The 19,341-nt window shown below is 40.8% G+C and overlaps 1 protein-coding gene across 5 annotated transcripts in view; it reads left to right on the top strand.

The window, feature by feature from the left end:
• Positions 1 to 17,329, top strand: part of RASGEF1B (RasGEF domain family member 1B) — a 35,758-nt gene extending 18,429 nt beyond the window's left edge. For 2 of the 5 annotated variants that reach the window (XM_023750332.1, XM_006084532.3), the window contains 10 exons: positions 350 to 562; positions 1,024 to 1,098; positions 2,452 to 2,547; positions 2,664 to 2,766; positions 4,682 to 4,761; positions 5,769 to 5,864; positions 10,824 to 10,919; positions 11,380 to 11,503; positions 12,870 to 12,942; positions 15,958 to 17,329. In XM_023750332.1, coding sequence (XP_023606100.1) covers positions 350 to 562; positions 1,024 to 1,098; positions 2,452 to 2,547; positions 2,664 to 2,766; positions 4,682 to 4,761; positions 5,769 to 5,864; positions 10,824 to 10,919; positions 11,380 to 11,503; positions 12,870 to 12,942; positions 15,958 to 15,982 — 981 coding nt within the window. In that variant the 3' untranslated portion in view covers positions 15,983 to 17,329. The remainder of the gene's footprint in view (positions 1 to 349; positions 563 to 1,023; positions 1,099 to 2,451; positions 2,548 to 2,663; positions 2,767 to 4,681; positions 4,762 to 5,768; positions 5,865 to 10,823; positions 10,920 to 11,379; positions 11,504 to 12,869; positions 12,943 to 15,957) is intronic. The other 3 variants (XM_023750329.1, XM_023750331.1, XM_023750330.1) reach the window with 3 other exon arrangements.
• Positions 17,330 to 19,341: the final 2,012 nt, after the last annotated feature.

The following is a 19,341-nucleotide window of genomic DNA, read 5'->3' as shown; positions in this document are numbered from 1 at the left end:
CAACCAGTACATTCCTATGCAACCCAGAGAACATTTAGTTATACATGGTGAATAGGACACTGGATTTCTTCTCTAGGTAATCCCAAATGTCACTGTAGTGTTTTCTTGGTCCAATCTACTCTCCAGAGCAGCCCAATTAAAGAACTAAATCTTACAAGCCTGAAAAGATAGCTCTTGTGTGTTTGTCTCTTTTAAACTGGTTAGAGCTTGGCTGTATTCTCCCTTAACTGCTCTGGGCCAAGATGGTTCTCCACCATCAAATCATTTAAGTCTATAGTCTGTGAGTCTGCATAGCGGTGAAATAGACTTGCAGAGTGAGGATGTAACCAGTTGCTTCTTCCCTTGGCAGACATATAGGAAGAACGTCCAGCAGATGATCCAATGTCTAATCCGCAAGCTTGCTGCCCTCAGCCAGTACGAGGAAGTCCTGGCAAAAATCAGCTCCACATCTACAGACCGGCTCACAGTTATCAGGACCAAGCCCCAGTCCATACAAAGGGACATCATCACTGTCTGCAGTGACCCTTACACGTTGGCCCAGCAGCTGACTCACATAGAGCTGGTAAGGTTATTGTCATCCTGCTCTTTGTGGCCACACACTTGCTTTGCTGTGGCAACCAGTGTGTGTGTCAGCAGCAATGTCACAGGAGAGGTTAGAACATTCCAAATGGAAACTAATCTGTGAAATAGCTGGAATGGGTTTTGTTTAGACGTTTGAATATGAATGTTTCTGATATTCTGGGAATTCACTTTAAAGTAAATACTCAGTAAAGACTGAAAGAGCAAAGAGTTTATTGACCTTCCTCCTCTTGCCTCTCTAATTAATTTTCCCATAACTTGTTCAGCCTTTCACTATCTAGTGTAGCATTGACTCAAGCAGAAAATTGCCTCTGCTTAGGGTTAAAGGCTCACTTTACAAGCTGCATAAAAAAATGGGGGTAGTGCCAAAAGTCAATAGACAGTTGAAAGTCCATTTCTTCTAATTTTTTAAAATCCTGTTGACCTGCTGGGTTTGTGTTCCAGGAAAGGCTCAATTACATCGGGCCAGAAGAATTTGTTCAGGCATTTGTGCAGAAGGATCCTTTGGACAATGACAAGGTAATCAGTCCACCCAGAGGTCAGCCCTGAAATCAGAAATGGAATCCCTTAGCCTGTGATAGTGGGTATAGGAGACAGAAATTGGAATTATTTGTTTTAGGTTTTGAAATCGAAAGTTTTATTTAATTAGCCTTGTCTGATTCATTGCAGTTTTCTTGAGTCAGGTGTCCAAGTGCCATCACAGTATTCTTACCCTATCACCAACTTTGAGCCTCTTCTTGCTTCTTATTGGGAAATTTAATAAGCAAGTGGATGCAGGCATTTGTGGTGATGAAATTAGGAGACACAAGAGTAATGGTTTTAGCAGATTAAGTGAGAAAGAAAATATAAGAAAATACTCTGCTCATGACTCAACAATCGCAGGGGCAGGAAAGACAGGATGCACATCCAGGCTGCTGAGCAAGAGTGTTTACTGCTTGGCCTCTTGCTTCGAGGTGAATCCCTCATGATTGGTTTATTGCCTGAGTGAAGCCCACATGGAAGGAAAACAACACTGGGCATGGACTGTACATAAGGAATTTTTTCCCCAGTGACCTCCAGAAACATTTCAAATTTTTAGGCAAAGTCTGTATCACCAGCTAATGACACTCTCCTTTGGGAGTCTGGGCAACAGCTGTTTTCCTGCCTTAGAATAGTTTCCTGCAGTACAGGAAGTGAAGATTAGGTTTTGCAATCAATAGAAGGCTAATGGACTTTTTTGGGTATGTGTTTCTTTTGGAAGGAAGGACAGAGGGGTGTAATTAATCTGTACAAGCTGGGCTTTGAACTCCGAGATGAGCTTAACTCCTTTAGTTTTTGAACACTATGTTACTCACCCTCCTAAGGACGATGGTGGTGTAGCCTTCCATTTATCTACTTTGAAAGATAATTAGTGTCTTGCTCCATGATGCTCCAAAATTTTGTCCTAGACTTAGTTTTTAGAAAAAATTGGCTAGTCTCTGGCACTCTCAGCTTCTCCTTGCTGTGTTGGGAGCAATTGATATTCACACCCCATGCATCAGGCAAGATGGTCGTAGAATGCAGCCAAACCCTTCTTTTGACTTGTGTTCTGGAGGACAGTTCCCACCCAGAGAAACTTGGTTTCCTGGGAGGGGAGGGCACCATAATGAATGCATCAGAGTATATTTCTAGACCTTAGGGGTTTCGCTGGACTATATATACTAAGAGGTTCTGATATGTCTATAAAGATAGTCAAGAATGTTAGTGTCTCTGTCTTTCTCCATCTCTTTCTCTGTCTCTCTTTTCCCATAAAGCTTTCCTAATCCATAAACTGAGAATAAAGTCCCACATATGACAAAAATTAGTGCCTCTTCTTTCCCCCTCCACTTATCTGCTCATTTTTCTTTCCTTTAGAGTTGTTACAGTGAACGAAAGAAAACACGGAATTTAGAGGCTTATGTGGAATGGTTTAATCGCCTCAGCTACTTGGTTGCAACGGAAATCTGCATGGTGAGAAAATGAATTTTCTTGGTCTCCTAGCTCTCTGTATTATTTTTCCATAGTTATGTTACATCTGTTGGGCCTGCATGTTGGATAACTTTCCTCATTTTCCTTTTTCTCTGCAGCCTGTGAAGAAGAAGCACCGGGCACGGATGATTGAGTACTTCATTGACGTCGCTCGGGAGTGTTTTAACATCGGCAACTTTAATTCCTTAATGGCAATCATCTGTGAGTGTTTTCTGGAAGATACATGTCCTTTTTGTTTTATTCTTTATAAATCTTTATTTTTGGAAGTATTACATATGTCCCCTTTTTTCCCCTCCATTGCCCTCTCCCACCTCCTTTATTTTTATAGGTCCTGTGAAATGTATCCACTGAAAATTTGCAAATAATACAGTTTTGTTAATGAAAACTGTACTTTTTAATCCTGAATTGTTTCAGAGTGTTCAGAATGCTTTAAATACCCAAACTGATACAAGTATGAATAATCTTTTAAAAGTACACTAGAATTCATGGAATACATTTAGTCACTTTATCCTCATCTGAATATTTACCTATAAAAGCTTATAAGTGAGACATTTTTCTAAATTGTGTTTAAAAAGTGGGCAGCTTTTGTATCCAGCATTATAGAAATATTGATCTGAGACTAAAGTATATGATTCCATCAGCATGGACAAGAGAGTGGCTTGAGAAACTGGAACATTTTCTGAATGCCATCTCTGAGTGCTTACCAGTGCAGACCTTATAACCCTGGAATGCAGATGTTGCTGCTCCTTTCTATCATGGGAATTTAAATGCCAGGGACCATGTGTCTTTCCATTCATCCTGTCAACATAGGGCATGGGGTTAGTTTTCCTAAATGATGCCTGTTGTCTTGCCACATTGATTGACAAGGACTTTTTCATTAAAAGTGTCCTAATTCATATAATAAATGATATGGCTGTGCTTTAGAGTCAGGGTCAGTTTAAAGCCAGAGATTTATTAGGATCAAAATTCAGTAATCTCTCCTCTCACCAATTTCTCTTTCCATATCATTTCCCCTTTGTCTTTTCCATAAAAATACTGGCCAAGTTTCTGCTCTTTATCTGGCTCACTCCATGAAAATAGTGAACAGAATCTATAATAATAAAAGTGGAATATGCTAATTAGACCGGACATCCTTCCGGATGAAGCCGGGGCTGCGAGGGAAGCCCAGGTCCCGGGTGCCAGAGGGAAGCCGGTGCTGGAAGCCAGGGGAAGGGAGGCCTACTCTTTTTTTTAAATATATTTGATTGATTTTTTACAGAGAGGAAGGGAGAGGGATACAGAGTTAGAAACATCGACAAGGGAGAAACATCGATTAGCTGCCTCCTGCACACTCCCTACTGGATATGTGCCCGCAACCAAGGTACATGCCCTTGACCGGAATCGAACCTGGGACCCTTGAGCCAAACCACTAAGCCAAACCAGTTAGGACAGGAAGGCCTACTTTTGCATGAATTTCGTGCATCAGGCCTCTAGTGATATATAAATAGGTGACCTGATAGGTCCACGGTCTAGGTAATAGATGATGACTTAATTTTAAGTATATAAGAATTCATGGAATACGTTCAGTATTTATTTTTCCTCCTATACAATTAGGAAAATGTTAAGACAAGCCATATCATGGGAGAAAATATTTATCATATGTATAGTTGAAAAGAACTTATATCTAGAATCTATAAAGAACCCTACAAATCAATAGTAAGACAAATAACCCAGTAAAAAAGAAGTGAAAAATATTTGAATAGACACTTCACAAAAGAAGACATACTAGTGGATAATAAGTATATGATAAGGTGTTCCATCTCCATCATTCGTTATCAGAGAAATACAAATTAAAATCACAGTGAAGTATCACTTCACATACTGGAATGACTAAAGTTCAAAAGATTGGTTACATCAAATATTGGTGAGGATGTGGAACAAGTGGAACTCGTGGAACTCTCAGACATTCTTGGTGGGAGTGTAAAATGGTATTATACTTTGCAAAAACTGTTTGGCAGTGTTTTATAACGTTTAACTTATACTTAGTAGTGAACACTTTTTCAGAGTATAAGTTAGAATGGTTTTTCTTATGTCTCTCTTTCAACTTTCTCTCCCCCTCCCCATTTTAAATGCGAAGCTGGCATGAATATGAGCCCAGTGTCTCGACTAAAGAAAACTTGGGCCAAAGTGAAGACTGCGAAGTTTGACGTGCTTGAGGTATGTGTAGCTGATGTTTCGCTCCTAAATAACATTTTATACCTGGAGAGTGGAATTCCTCTGTGTGATCTTGCCTTCTGATCGGATAGTTCTACACAGAAGAAAACCCACCTTACAAACCCAAGGGGAGGAAAGGAAGTAGAGTTGGAGGAGGGGGATAATCAGCTTGTAGACTAGACCTTTCATGGAGAGGACCGAAGAAATGGTGACCTGTCAGTCACATTCCATTGTATGCCAGGATGGAATCCGGATCCAAAACAGTTCGGAGTTCTACTTCAGTGTGTCTACTAACTTAATTTATTCACAGTGTCCCAAAGCAGGAGTTCCCCATCCCCACAGAAATACTCATTCTCCATCCTTTCAACAAATTTAGCTAACCACCCTGTGAAGAAGCCCTTCCCATATAGTTCTCAGGATAGTAAGACTTATATCATTATTGCCTTGGCGTATTGGTGTTTGAATGCACTTTGTAGACATTTATAAAGTATTTTCCCCCCAACTTGGGGATTAACATTGGGTTTGTTACATTTTCTTTATTCATATTGTGTAACAAATACCTTCTTGTAAGGTAGTATGCCTCAATTATTTGTGAATGGTTTGTTACCTACAACAAAGCACAAGTTCACGCTGAAGCGTTGGGTCACTGTATGATGGCTAACCATCAACTGACACATTAACCTTCAAATGAAACTGAGGTTGGTGTTTGACTCTGTTATCAGTTTGAAGTCTAATCTCAGCAGTTCACCTGGAAAGAATCTGGTCTGGGTTTAACATTATCGAAGCTGACGTAGCGCTTGTATAAATAAACCAGACCTCAGGAAGGAAAGAAAACCTTTGTGTTCTTATGTGTTTCATGCCTATGTGTGTGCATAAGAGAGGTAAATGACATTCTTAAGGAGTTCCCTAGTTATTTTGGATTTTTTTGTGCAGAGTTAAAAAGGATGATCTCATAAACTTTCTGCAGGTGAGAAGCAAATAGCTCACACTCTCCTCTCTCTTGCCCATAGCATCAGATGGACCCTTCCAGTAATTTCTATAATTATCGAACGGCTCTTCGTGGGGCAGCGCAAAGGTCTTTAACTGCTCACAGTAGCAGAGAGAAGGTATGTGTTTACAGGCATTCTAGTTATGGTAGAGTTGCAATGTATTGCACAGAAATGCAATGTGAACTGTGAGGCTGAGCTGCTTTTACCTGTTCAAATCTGATACCCTGTGGAAATTGTATCGCTCGCCGCATAGGGAAGGGGGGCGCTAAAGGAAAGTCGGACTGCGGAAGGAGAAAGGGTAACTTGGTGTAGAATTTTGCAAATGTATATTACCCGTGTTATTATTGCGCTATTTAAATGATTATTTTATAATGTGTCTTAGTTGCATTTCAAGCAATACATTAAGTCATCTGTTAAGATGATGTATAGTATTAGAGAGTAATTTGATTGAATGGGAAATACATGTTTAAGCTCTGCACAAGGTAGCTGACTTACTATAACCTTTTCTTTTAAAAGAATCGGCTTACCTCCCATGGTTAAGTCATTTATTTTCAGAAAGTAGGTTAGTGGCTGTAGCATTTGGCTTGCTATTACTCATCGGATATGTGGGTGGCAGAAAAAGTACAGAATGATGTTTGAGAAATTAATGATTGTGACTGTATCTACCCTGCCCTTTAACAGTGGCATGCTATCCTGGACCCTGAGGGTCCTTTCTTGACACATTTCAGTGTTGTATTTCCTTTCCTGGGAAGGATAAGCTGCTTGGACATTTGGATATCATGTTATCTGAGGAGTAGAGACCTGCTTGTGGGAAAGGGCTGATGAAGGTTGCTTGACGAAAGTTATTTTCTGTATAGATTCTGTCTGTCTTTTAACTTAAACTATATCTTCAACTAATAGAAGGAAATAAAGGTAAAAAATAGTTCAGGGCTTCCCCCCAGAAAGCTTCAGCCTCCGTGATCTAAAATAAAAACAAACGCAAAAATAACTCCCTATATTAAGAAGGCTAAATTGAGTCTCAACAAAATCTGAAATAGCAGTTCTAATCATGTTGGAGAGGTTTTATAAATGCATTAACTTTTCTTTAAATAAACAAATCAGGTCAGAGGAAGGATGAAGCAGAATTCACCTCTCTAAATTATCCCCATGGAGTTCACCAGCTTTTCAATTTTACCTGCCCAAATCCCCGTACTCCTGTGACTAGATTGAGAAGAGAGCTAATCAGAAGTTTTCCAAGCTTTTGAAAATGAGCACGTGCATGGGAATGTCCCAGCACCCTGAGCGTGAGGATGTGTTGGAGGCTGTCCGCAGCTTCTCACTTGCCTCTGAGCCTCTGCATAGTGGACGCAGGGCTCCCTCTGCATGTCTGCAGGGCCCTCACTGAGGGCTTGGTGGGCTCCACCTCAGTGAGGCAGCCACAGAATCAGCTGTCTTAGCAGGGAGCTGTGGCAGTGGCCAGAATAATTTTCATTAAATAGTGTACTTGTGAGCCTCTAATAGCTTTTTCTAGGGAAAAAAACACCTCCACCAAAGTATTTACCTTTTACGTAATTTAATAAATGCTTAGTTTTGTTGTTTTTTTTTAAAACCAGTTCTGTGTGAGCATGTGAATTGTATTCTCTAATTCATAAAACAAATGAAATCACCACCATTAAAAAGCACACACGCTGTTTCTCTTTCACAATTGGTCTCAAAGGCTGTGGATATAAACATTTCTAGATAAAATCCATCTTTTATTCAAGAGACTTGGGATTCTTTTTCTTTTTTGAAGTGAGGGTGAACTCTCTTATGCCATTTTAAAACCTTCCTGGCCACATGATTAGAGTACTAGAATCTTTAGTATTCTTTCAGATCTCGAGTTTATGCGGCCAAAGTGGCATATCTAACACCACCTTATAGAACAAATCAAATCTGTCTTCCACACGGGCCTTCAATGTTCTTCCGATTTGTTGTTGTGTTTTTCCTGTGGGAACATTTGTCTCTGGGTCTTTAACCATTCTTGATTCGCTTGCATGTTTATAACTCCTTTGGCCATTCTCCTTGTGTTCCTGGGAACTTGTTCATGCTCATCAGCCTTCATTTCTAGGTGTGGAATTGATTATGCCTTTAAGGTGTAGTGGCTGGATCTCTTAATTGAGCACATTTTGAGAGGGAATTGGAAGACATTATTGAGACGTTCTCCCATGAAAGGCATCATTGGCAAAACCTCCTAGAAACCAGACTTTCGCTCACTCCTGTTAGTAACCCGTGCATTCACCTTAGCTCAGGGAAATTCAAGGGCCTTGGACTCGCCTGATTTTTCCTATGTTGGATTTAGTAGATAGGGAAGAGAGAGCTGAAGGGAACTATCTATGAGTGAATGAGAAGTTAAAGAAGACTTTTTCTTGCAGATGGGCCTAAGGAACAGAGCAGGGAAGTATCTTGAGGAAGATTACTTATAATTCTACTAGAGGCCCAATGCATGAAATTTGTGCAGGGGTGCGGGGCTGGGGGGTGGTCCCTAAGCCCAGGCTGCACCCTCTCGCAGTCCTGGAGCCCTCGCTCCTTACCGCCTGCGTGCTCGCTGCTCTGTAGTGCTGCCACAGAGTCAGGAGAGGCTCCCGCCACTGCACTTGCCAGCTGTAAGCCCGTCTTCTGGCTGAGCAACGCTCCCCCTATGGGAGCACACTGACCACTAGGGGGCAGCTCCTGCATTGAGCACCTGCCCCCTGGTGGTCAGGGTGCATCATAGCGACCGGTGGTTCTTGTTCTGCTGAAATGATCGCTTAGGCTTTTATTATATAGATTTTCTGGAAGAGTGATTCAGTCAGTAGTGGAGCATCATACAGGCATCCTGAATGCAAAAACTACATAAGGTCTAGCCTTGGCCACCCAACAAGAGGCACATGACATGAACTTATGAAAAGTTTAACTATCACTATGAGACATAAATTATCAGCACCCCCTGGCTCTCACAGCCCAGCACTGCAGAATAGAGCACAGAAATAGAGTTCTTGCTCAAAAGCGGTCACACCATGTAAATATTGCGCCTCAATTATAATAGTGCTTCATTTCCCGGCAGCTGCCTTATGATGATGTATTCCTACTATCTTTTAAGTGCCTCAGTAATGCATCTGTCCCTTTGTATGGGGCCCATTGGTTTTTTGGGAGTGCTTCAGTGAATTCAAACCTGTATTATTTAATTTAATCCTCACCACAACTCAAGGAGGTAGTTGCTGCTGTTTTCATTTTAAGGTGAGGACACTAGGCTTTCTTAGTATGTTAGGCTTTACCAGGGGTTGGTAAACGTTTTCCATTAAGGAGCAGATTATAAATATTTTAGGCTTTGTGGGCTGTACCTTTTCTGTTGCAGCTACTCAACTCTGACATAGTAGCACAAAAGCAGGCACAGACGTGTGGATGAATGAGCGTGGCTGTTCTCCAGTAAAGCTCTATGGCTACTGTAATTGGAATTTCGGATCATTTTCATGCTCATGAAATATTATTCATTTGATGTTTTTCCAGCCATTTAAAACTGTAAACCATGCGGCTCTTAGGCTATCCCCAAACAGGTGGTGGGCTGGGGCTGGGCCACGGGCCACAGTGTGCAGACCCCTGCCTCAGGTTGCCAGTAAATTGTGGAGCCAGATTTTAAACTGATGCTTGGCAGAGTCCCAAGTCCAGTGCTTCCTAGTCACAAGTGGTCTTCCCAAGAAACGAGGTTCAGCTGTGCTTTTATCATTGGTACTGTGCCTGTTTAATTCTAAAATTAATAGAAACAGTAACATTTGAAAGAAGAGGAGGATCTTGAATAATTCAGTTTAAGAGATTTCCACCACAGACAATAGCAAATGATTAACAGTATATTCAAAGAGGCTGTCAGAACCGAGATTCACTTTGAAACAGTGAATTTTCAGAGATCAATGAAAGAAAAAATAATCGAAGTTGGGTAATCACTTTAGGGGAAAATCTGAATTTTTCTCTAGAAGTGGAAATTGATATCTAATATTTCGGGGTCTGAGCTAAAATGTATGTTTTGCAGACCTCCCATTCATTTAGTATAGGTGTATCCCATGAATCATAAGCTTAGGGAAACTTAAAAAACTTGCTCTTGGGTAAACAACATAGGCCCACAATTTGTGTGTGGAGCACTATTTGCATCGTTGCAATTTTAGAATCTTTAAAATCATGTTGGCATTTGAGGGAAAGTGGAAGTTACTGTGCCTGAGCTTTGTTCTTCCTTCTTTAGGGGCGTGATAGGATTTAGGGCACTCTTAGAGATGATTATTACTTTAAGTTAGTTAATTAAATACTACTCATCAAACTAAAGATGAGAGGCAGGCAAGTCTTACTAAAAAAGGCTCGGTGTTTTTTAAGTAACCATTAATTTTAATGTGCACATTTATATTCCTCCTTCACTTGGGCTCATCTCACAACATATTGTGCAAGGCACTTCTTCGGTGATTTCCCATGAGAACAGGTGCGAACTTGTTCTGTCATTCGAAGGCCAGGTTTACTCAGTAGGAAGTTTGTATTCACTAATACCAAAAACCCTGAGCACTTACATCACCTTGAGTAATGTCTTCTAGAGTAAAATGAAGTGTTCATCTGAAAAAATTCATCCAAAATGTAGAATCTAAATGATGTAACAGTTCAGATTCTAGCAGGAAGGGAGGTCATACCTCTTGAAATCTTGGTACCTGCAATGACAGGTATTCTATTAATAATTTGCTAAATAAAAAGCAAGAGTTATTGTAGATCTTTTTTTCTTGATTATAGTTAGAATGGTCAGATGTTGTTATATGCTATTGCATTGTGAAAAATAGGAAAACCGGGGGAATAACATGAAGCCATCCACTTTCCAATGCTACTCGTCTTTACTGTGGTTTGGTTATTAAGAGCATTTGTGTCTTCAGCAAAATTATGTAAGGGAGTAAACTGCTGTCATGGGAGGTAGACAAAACACTGTATCTTAATTCACCCTGGCCTTTTATTTAATCCAGAGTTAATGTTGTTCATTAATTTCTTGTATTGTTTGTTGAGAGGCGAAAAGTTTATTTGCCCCAAACAAACCAGAATCTCTTTTGTTTTCTTTAGATTGTGATACCATTCTTCAGTCTTTTAATCAAAGATATTTACTTCCTCAATGAGGGCTGTGCCAACCGCCTTCCAAATGGCCACGTCAACTTTGAGGTAAGTGTACAAATCTGAGCAGAGAGAGCATTGCACCTCAGGCCAGGCAACCGAAGCTGATTCTGAAGTTCTAAACATTGAATAAATGGTTACCTGTACCAGGGGTGGGTAACATTCAGCCCTCAGGCCTTATAAGACCCAAAAAATTATTTGGTCTGGCCCTACCAAGGCATTAGGGGTGAGTTAATTAAATGTTTGACCATATATAGCAGGCTGATTTTTAAGTTGATAATTTTATATGGCCCAGGAATGATGTTATACATATCCAAATGACCCTTGGCAAAAAAAGAAGGTTCCCCATCCCTGAATACCTAGCAGATACCTAGACCTGATTTTTATTAAATTAAGAAAATGATGTAGTCCAGAAAATTAGAAGCCAGAGAAAAACATTAAGTGGAATTGGCTCTTCGAAGCTTATACTTTGTGATGACTGCTTTTAAATTCTTTGATTCTTTTCTAGAAATTTTGGGAACTGGCCAAACAAGTGAGTGAATTCATGACGTGGAAACAAGTGGAATGTCCATTTGAGAGGGACCGGAAGATCTTGCAGTATCTGCTCACAGTACCAGTCTTCAGTGAAGACTGTGAGTAGGCCATTCAGCTGAGCTGCCATCCATGTTCCCAGACCCTGTTGTTGGGAAATTAGTGTATAAATGCTGGTTCTTCATATAGTATGAGGCCTGTCTTCTGATCTGTTCAGTCTTTAAAAGCACAGAAAACCATAGTATTTATCCCTAACATATTTTCCACACACTCACTTAATATTCACCCATAAAGAGTATGTTTCTGGGTTTAAACATTCTAATATGAGATCTGCAGAGGTTTGGGCATCAATAAAGAGTTTTCAAAGGATTTTTCCCCCCTTGTTTGGGCTTGCTTCATTGGAGAAAGATGTTTTGTGATATACTGATATTCAAGTTAATTTGAGTAAACAAACAAATAGTTCATTGCTACCCCCTGCTGTTTGAAAAAGTAGTAGAAAGTCTTTAGGGAATTTGAGGCAGATATAAAGTGATTGATGATATACAGAAAAAATTGGCCAAAGGAGGGCTAAGGTTTATAAAAGACTTGTGGATTTATTCTATTGATTTTTTCGATCCTAATATTACAGAAATCAATAGCATCTATTTACTGATAATATCCTATGGTAGATGCATAGTGTTCATGATAATGCCTGAAGAACATTTTGAATGAATATTATCACTCCAGAGGGGACTTGATCATTTTAAACCTCTACATAAGATTGATAACAAGCTTTTAAATCTTTCATTGAAAATGCTTTTCGATTTAAAAATAAATAATAAAAGTATATTAGGAGGATGGAAAATTAGCCTTGAAAATCAGGCTTATTACCTAAGTCAGCGGTTCTCAACCTGTGGGTCGCAACCCTTTTGGCGGTCGAACGACCCTTTCACAGGGGTCACCTAAGACCATCCTGCATATCAGATATTTACATTACGATTCATAACAGTAGCAACATTACAGTTATGAAGTAGCAATGAAAATAATTTTATGGTTGGGTCACAACATGAGGAACTGTATTTAAAGGGCCAGAAGGTTGAGAACCACTGACCTACGTGTTATTTTAAAAAGATGAAGGCTCCCAGGAGTAGATCCTCCTTCCATCCCCTTTGTAAAGAACATAAATGTGAGTGTATGATAGCTCCATGGCTTGTATTTGTAAGCCTATTGTTTGGCCTCATAAATTGTCTCATAGTTAAGTTCCACTTTGGCCCAGAGGCCCTTCAGTTTTTGTTGAGATGGTCAATCCGAGACAAAGTGATGTTATGTTCTTAATAAAACTGTGACCATTCTTAGTCACAGCTGGTGTGCTGAGGAATGTGTTTGCTAGAGCGTTTGGCTCAGGTTGAACAGGGCATGGGTGGTGGTGGATAATCTATCAGGAGAAAGGTCCAGTGTTAATGCGTTCTTACTTTTGGTTGATTGTAGCTCTGTACTTGGCTTCCTATGAGAGTGAAGGACCTGAAAATCATATAGAGAAGGACAGATGGAAGTCTTTAAGGTGGGTCTCATTGCTTCTCATTGCTGCACATATTTAAAGGAGATGTCGCCTTCCCTGAAGAAAGCCGCATGCTTTCTGCAGGAAGTCCCTGTCTGTGTGTTCCAAGTCCTGTGTGTCTTGCCTCTTATTAACTGAATTTTTGTGGCTTAAAATCCTCATTGCCATCATTCAGTCTTATTGTCTTTCTTTTTTTTTATATTGGCAGATATGCATGGTGTCTGTTTTTTTTTCTATCTCCCATTATTTTATGGAATGAGGAACTGAAATTACTCCTTGGTGTGGTAAAAGAACAGTGACTCATTGTCTTTGTCTGAAAGATAAGAAGTTCAGACTATGTTTCTGAATAGTTCTTACACTATTTAATTAGACCTGAGATAAAAGAGACCTAAGTGCCAGTTGGTTCAGTAAATTTGAGTGGGTCATATACCGACTGGATCTTGGTCCCCACTTTGGTTTGAGAGAGAGAAAGTTGGAATTTTAAACATAACCCAGCATCTTCTCAAGTTTAAAAATTGTGTTAATCAATCAGTATTTTCAAATAAATGTAGTTTCAAACAAAACTAGGATAGGTAAATTTATATTTTAACCATTTGAGATACTTTAATAGGCAATAGCACCCTAGCTGGTTTGGCTCAGCAGATAGAGTGTCAGCCTGTGTACCAAAGGGTCCTGGGTTCAATTCTGGTCAAGGGCATGTACCTTGGTTGCAAGCTCCTCCCCGGGCCGGGCACTGGTCAAGGCTCATTCAAGAGGCAACCAATCGATGTGTTTCTCTCACATTGATGTTTCTCTCTCTGTCTTTCCCTCTCTTTTCCACTCTCCCTAAAAATCAATGAAAAAATATCCTAAGGTGAGGATTAACAACAATAAAAAAAAATAAGCAATAGCATCCCAGAATATCCTATATAATAAAAGCCTAATATGCTAAGTGTCTGGTTGTCCATTCAACCAATCAAAGTGTAATATGCTAATGATATGCTAAGGCCGCTCAACCGCTCCCTATGATGTACACTGACCACCAGGGAGCAGACGCTCTGACTGGTAGGTTAGCTTGCTGCTGGAGTCTGGCCGATCGGGACTGAGTGAGATGGGCTGGACACACCCTGGAGCCCTCCCACGGTTACTCCCCGCTGGCCAACCTCCTGCATCCCTCCCCAGCTCCGATCATGCACCGTCGGGGTCCCTCAGCCTGGCCTGCACCCTCTCGCAATCCAGGACCCCTCAGGGGATGTCAAAGAGTGGGTTTCGGCCCAACCCCACAGGCCAGGCTGAGGGACCCCACTGGTGCACGAATTCATGCACTGAGTCTCTAGTAATAATATAATCAAAATTGCAATATTTGTTTTTCTCCTAAGACACTCTGGGAATGTGTACCTTTTTATACTAGGGTTGACAAGCACATTCTCTCTTCTTCCTACAGTCATTTGTGAGCCTTCATTAAATGATGTTGGACTAGGTTTCATGAACCAGGACAAATATCTAAGATGTATTTGGTTTTGTGCAATTTTGTTTGTTTCAGTGGACAATTTAGGCCTTCCTTGTACTTCTCACTGAGGAGGCTGAGGTACATTGGCACTGAACTTATTATATGTAGCACAAATTGGGGTGAAGGTAGAGGACTGGAGATGCTTTTATCCCCAGACACAGACATGAAGACAGTATGGCCAACACCTGGAATCATGGGAATGTACAGCTTGCTGGGCTGATGTCTGGTTCTACTTTTATGAAGTTTTGTGCCTGCTGATGGCACATTTACTGAAAATCATTTATTTCTTTATGCTGGTATTAAATGATATTACCTACACTCTTAAATATCATTCATGTGTAAAACATGAGCTTCGGAGTACACATCTTGCTGGATAAAAGATTTGGGAATTCCTTTTTTAAATTATCCTTTTTAGATAAAATTTACCTTCCATATTTCTTTTTTTAATCCTCCTTTCTGTTTTTAAAAACATTATGTTGGTACGACCCCTGAGTACAACTTAACTATTGTTACTTTTCTTATAGATTTTTAAAAAATTGTTATGCAACTGAGTTCACTATACATAAATGTTATCTACATTACCTATGAAATCCAGACATACTGAAATAATCCAAATGTGCCACATACTTGTCTAGTTGTTATTCTCTTGGATTGTTATTATTTTATGCTATATTCCTATTGAGTATAGTTCATTGTGATAATTTGCAGTCACATATGTTAAGTGGATACTAAGACTAAGTACTCTACCTGAAAACTTGTATTTACATTGGCTTTGAAGGCAGTAAGATATTTTTAAATAGACACTTTTCCTGCTGGCCTTAGAGCCATTCACTCAGACACTTAAGTTTAGCAGTGACAATGACAAACACACCTCTGAGGGCAAGCACATTTCTTGTCACTTGCCATTTAAAAGCCCTGATGGGCATGGAATGTGAGGATGTTGATGTTTCCTAAATTAATCCATTGGTGATAGGACTAGTACATATCTAAAAGCTTTTTATCATTAATGACTTTTTGTTGTTGTTGTTTTTAATATATTTTTCTTGATTTCAGAGAGGAAGGGAGAGGGAAAGAGAGATAGAAACATCAATGATGAAGAAAATCATTGATTGGCTGCCTCCTGCACACCCCATTCTGGGGATCGAGCCCACAACCCAGGCATGTGCCCTGACTGGGAATCGAACCGTGACCTCCTGGTTCATAGGTGGATGCTCAACCAGTGAGCCACCCTGGCTGAGCTTTATTGTTGTTTTAATATAAAGCCACTCAAGATATAGACTTATCTATAAACAAAGTTTTTGCCATACCCATTAATAAATTTTATTTTAAGTGACTAGCAGTTCTCCCAAAAAAATAGGACAACATAATATTTTTTCTTCCTTTTTTAAAATATGTAAAAACAAAACAAAACAAAAAAACAACAAACTTAAAACACAGGAAAAATGCAACTAGTGTTAGGCAAGGCGTTTTAATCCTATTTCAAATAACCCTGACACATTTGTTCTTATATTGTCTTCTTTATTTCTCAGGTCAAGCCTTCTAGGCAGAGTTTAACAAATGGGATGCTGGCTGCCGCTGCGTCACGCCGTCATTGAGGGGCTGGCCTTGGTTGTCGGGCACCTGGGACTGCAAAAAGTCAGGAAGTCCTCGCAAGCCTTGATTTGTAAGAGACCTTGAAGAACAGACTCTGGAGAGCAGACGGGGAACTCGTTCCCCACAGCTGACAGACTGACTCGGATCTTGTGAGACTGAAATGTTCACTGAGGACACTCGAGAAAGAATCCTCTGAAGATCCCAGCTCTGCACATGACTCATCTCCTGGAATTTCCATGTGACTCACAGCTCTGCACCTGGATGGAGCTTTCTTTTGTGTGTGTTTTTATTATTGGTTGAACATTTGCTGCTAATGGGACTTGTCCAGCTGAGTGCTGGCTCTTAGGAAGCCCATGTTTCTTTGTTAACTTAAATGGAGGAGGGAGAGGAAAAATCCCTCCCATTAGATCCCAAACTTCAGCTCGGTGAACGGCCAGGAGAGGAAGACTGCTTGAAAGCTGGCTGTGGACTGCGTTTCCCTTAGTGTGTGCTGTGTTGTGAATTCCTCTCCTCCCTCTTCCGACAAGGTTTTGAGTTGGCTGCTGGTTAGCAAACTCCTTTTTACCCACATAAGTTATTTAATATAATAATGAAGCTCAACACTGTGGTAGGAAAATAGCCACTAGGAAAAAGAAAAAGCAGAGTTTGTCATTGGACTGCTTCATGTTCTAGAAAGCGCTTTTGTTTCCTTTACCCCCCCGAGCTGTTTACAGCTGACCACTGTGTTGCACAGATGTATTTTTCAGTAGTTTTTTTTGTTACTTAGTTTTCCATGACTCATATTTTTTTTCTCTTGTAAATTTAAATTATCTGACTTTAAGGGTCTTGGAAAAACCCAGGCCTAATTACAACTTAATTTTTTTTAACAGACAGTTATTTTTCATTGCCTTTCGGAGGCTGTGGGTGACTAAACATGTGAACAAAGAATAAGTTGGAAAGGTTACCACCCCCATGCCACCCCCGCCCCCACTACAGCCGTGCACAAAGCAAATGAAAAACATCTTGCTGTTAACTCAAAGGTCAACCTAACTGTGAAAATCGTTCACCTTGTTAAACATCTCAGTAAGTCTGTAGTTGCTCTGCAAAAAGGCATTGTACTTATTTACTCTAGGAGAAGCTGTAGAGTAGTAAACCGTGCTAATGAACAAAACAAAACATCGTGCTCAAAACAGACATGTATTTGAAAATCTTAATGACGTGGTTTCAGAAAACAGCATGTGTGTGTGCTGCACGCCATCCCAGCAGACCTGCCATGTCTCCAAGTTCTCCCTTTAGCATCATCAATATAATTCACACTCTGCAGCTGGACTGGTGGCGTCTTTTTTTCTATGGATGGGTGGCTGGGTGGGGGTGGGCTGTCATTGCAGAAGTGCAGCTCAAGTGACCGTCTAAAAGTGTGTGTGTCCTTAGGAAGTGGCCTTTGGGGGTATGTGTGTGGACACTGAATTGATGAGAATGAATCATAGTTAGCATTTAATAATCATTACTTTGATCTGAGGCCCGAGCACTAAGTGTTTAGCATAGATCATCATCCCCACTTCTTAGGTGCGGAAACAGCCATATTAATAATAATGATTTGTTCAAGGCCACAAAGCTAACGAGAAGCCCAGTGACTTAAACTCAGCCTTCTAATTCCAGACCCAAGCTTTCCACCCACAGCCAAGCCTTCGCAAACCTCAGCATAACCTTCAAACTTGCAGATAACCTGTGAGTCTTCTGGAGTGGGGCCCAGGGGGTGCTGATGCTGCTGGTCCTGGAATCAGCTTAGAGTAGCAAGACACCCCCCAAAACTGCCTCCTTTCCCGCTGCATTGCTTGTCCCTGAACTTTGTGGCCCTGTAGTTGTTGTCATGACAGCAGTGATGTTTAACTTGCAACCATCTACGTCAGGAGTCAGCAAGCAGTGGGCTACTGGCCAAATCTGCCCCTTTCCTACAGCCCACAAGGTAACAGTGGTTGGAAAAAAAAATAAAAATAATACTGCCTAATACATGAAAGTTATGTGAAACTCAAATTTCAGTGTCCATAAATAAAGCTTTATTGGAACACTGCCACACTCATTTGTTTATGCATTTTCTTGTGGCTGCTTTCGGCTACAGAGCCTTGTAGTTGCAACAGAGACTGGATGGCCAGCCCTCAAAGCCTCAAATATTTGCTCTCTGACCCTTTAAAGAAAGTTTTCTGACTCCTGATCTAAGTGGTTCTTTTGAGCATTACAATGAGTTTGCAAAAATGCTATCAGATCTCTATTATAGCATTAGATATATAAATGTGGCTACTGAAAAAAATTTCCTAAAGTACTATTAGGCCTAAAATGTGATTCTGAGGCCATTTAATCAATGAGTTTCACAGAATTCCCATTCTCACACATAGCCTCTTGTGTGTTTTTGTTTTGTTTTAAATATATTTTTATTGATTTCAGAGAGGAAGGGAAAAGGAGGGAGAGAGAGAGAGAAACATCAATGATGAGAGAGAATAATTTATCAGCCACCTCCCACATGCCCCCACGGTTACACATAAAGCCCACAACTCGGGTATGTGCCCTGACCATGAATTGAACCTGGACTTCCTGGTTCATAGGTCGATGCTCAGCACCTGAGCCACACCAGCTCTTGTTTTAATGTCCGAATAAGCCAGAAATTTAGACCATGCATTAACTTGTCTGTGGAAATCAATTACTCTCCTCCTCTTAGTGCTACGTGTGGATTTGGACTCCCAGCGGGTAACTGGTGCATTTATAATCCGTGTAGCTGGCTGGAAGCCTGAGTAAACACGGCATGAGCGGCAGCAGGCGGTGTCAGTCGGAGACTCCCATTCAGGATGTGTCCTGTCCCGGCACGCCAGGCTTTGCTAAGCAGCAGGCTTTGAGCTGAGGCCCGAGGGAGCCTCAGAACATGCTGGGTTCAGTAGAGCAGTGAGAGTGCACCTTTCACTCTTTGAAGTGCCCCTTGTTTTTCAGGACACGGGTTCCCCAGGGGTGGCCTTTCATCGAACAAAGAACAAAGTCATCAGAAATGGGTGGTCTTGCCTGGGTCTTTGAAGGTTTTCAGCTTTGCCTCTCACCTGGCCTGGCACTGGCTCTGGCGCTGGCACCCCTGTCCATCTCCTCACTTCTCTGTACTCCTAGCTCACGTTTACATCTTAAACTGCTGTCCATATGCCTCTGTGCTTAGAATCCCAAGAAAGCACAGCCCCCATCGGAAGCTGAGTTGCTGAACTCTGTAGGAATGTTGAACTGTAGATTGTTGACATTCTCTACCTTCTGCTTGGGTGCATTTTGTTTATCCCGTGGCCTCTCTCAGAAAAGACAGTGCCTACATC

Source organism: Myotis lucifugus, unplaced genomic scaffold (genome assembly GCF_000147115.1).
Source record: "Myotis lucifugus unplaced genomic scaffold, Myoluc2.0 scaffold_12, whole genome shotgun sequence".
Lineage (NCBI taxonomy): Eukaryota > Metazoa > Chordata > Mammalia > Chiroptera > Vespertilionidae > Myotis > Myotis lucifugus.
The sequence above is the reverse complement of the archived record's forward strand: the minus strand, read 5'-3'. Positions and strand labels throughout refer to the sequence as shown.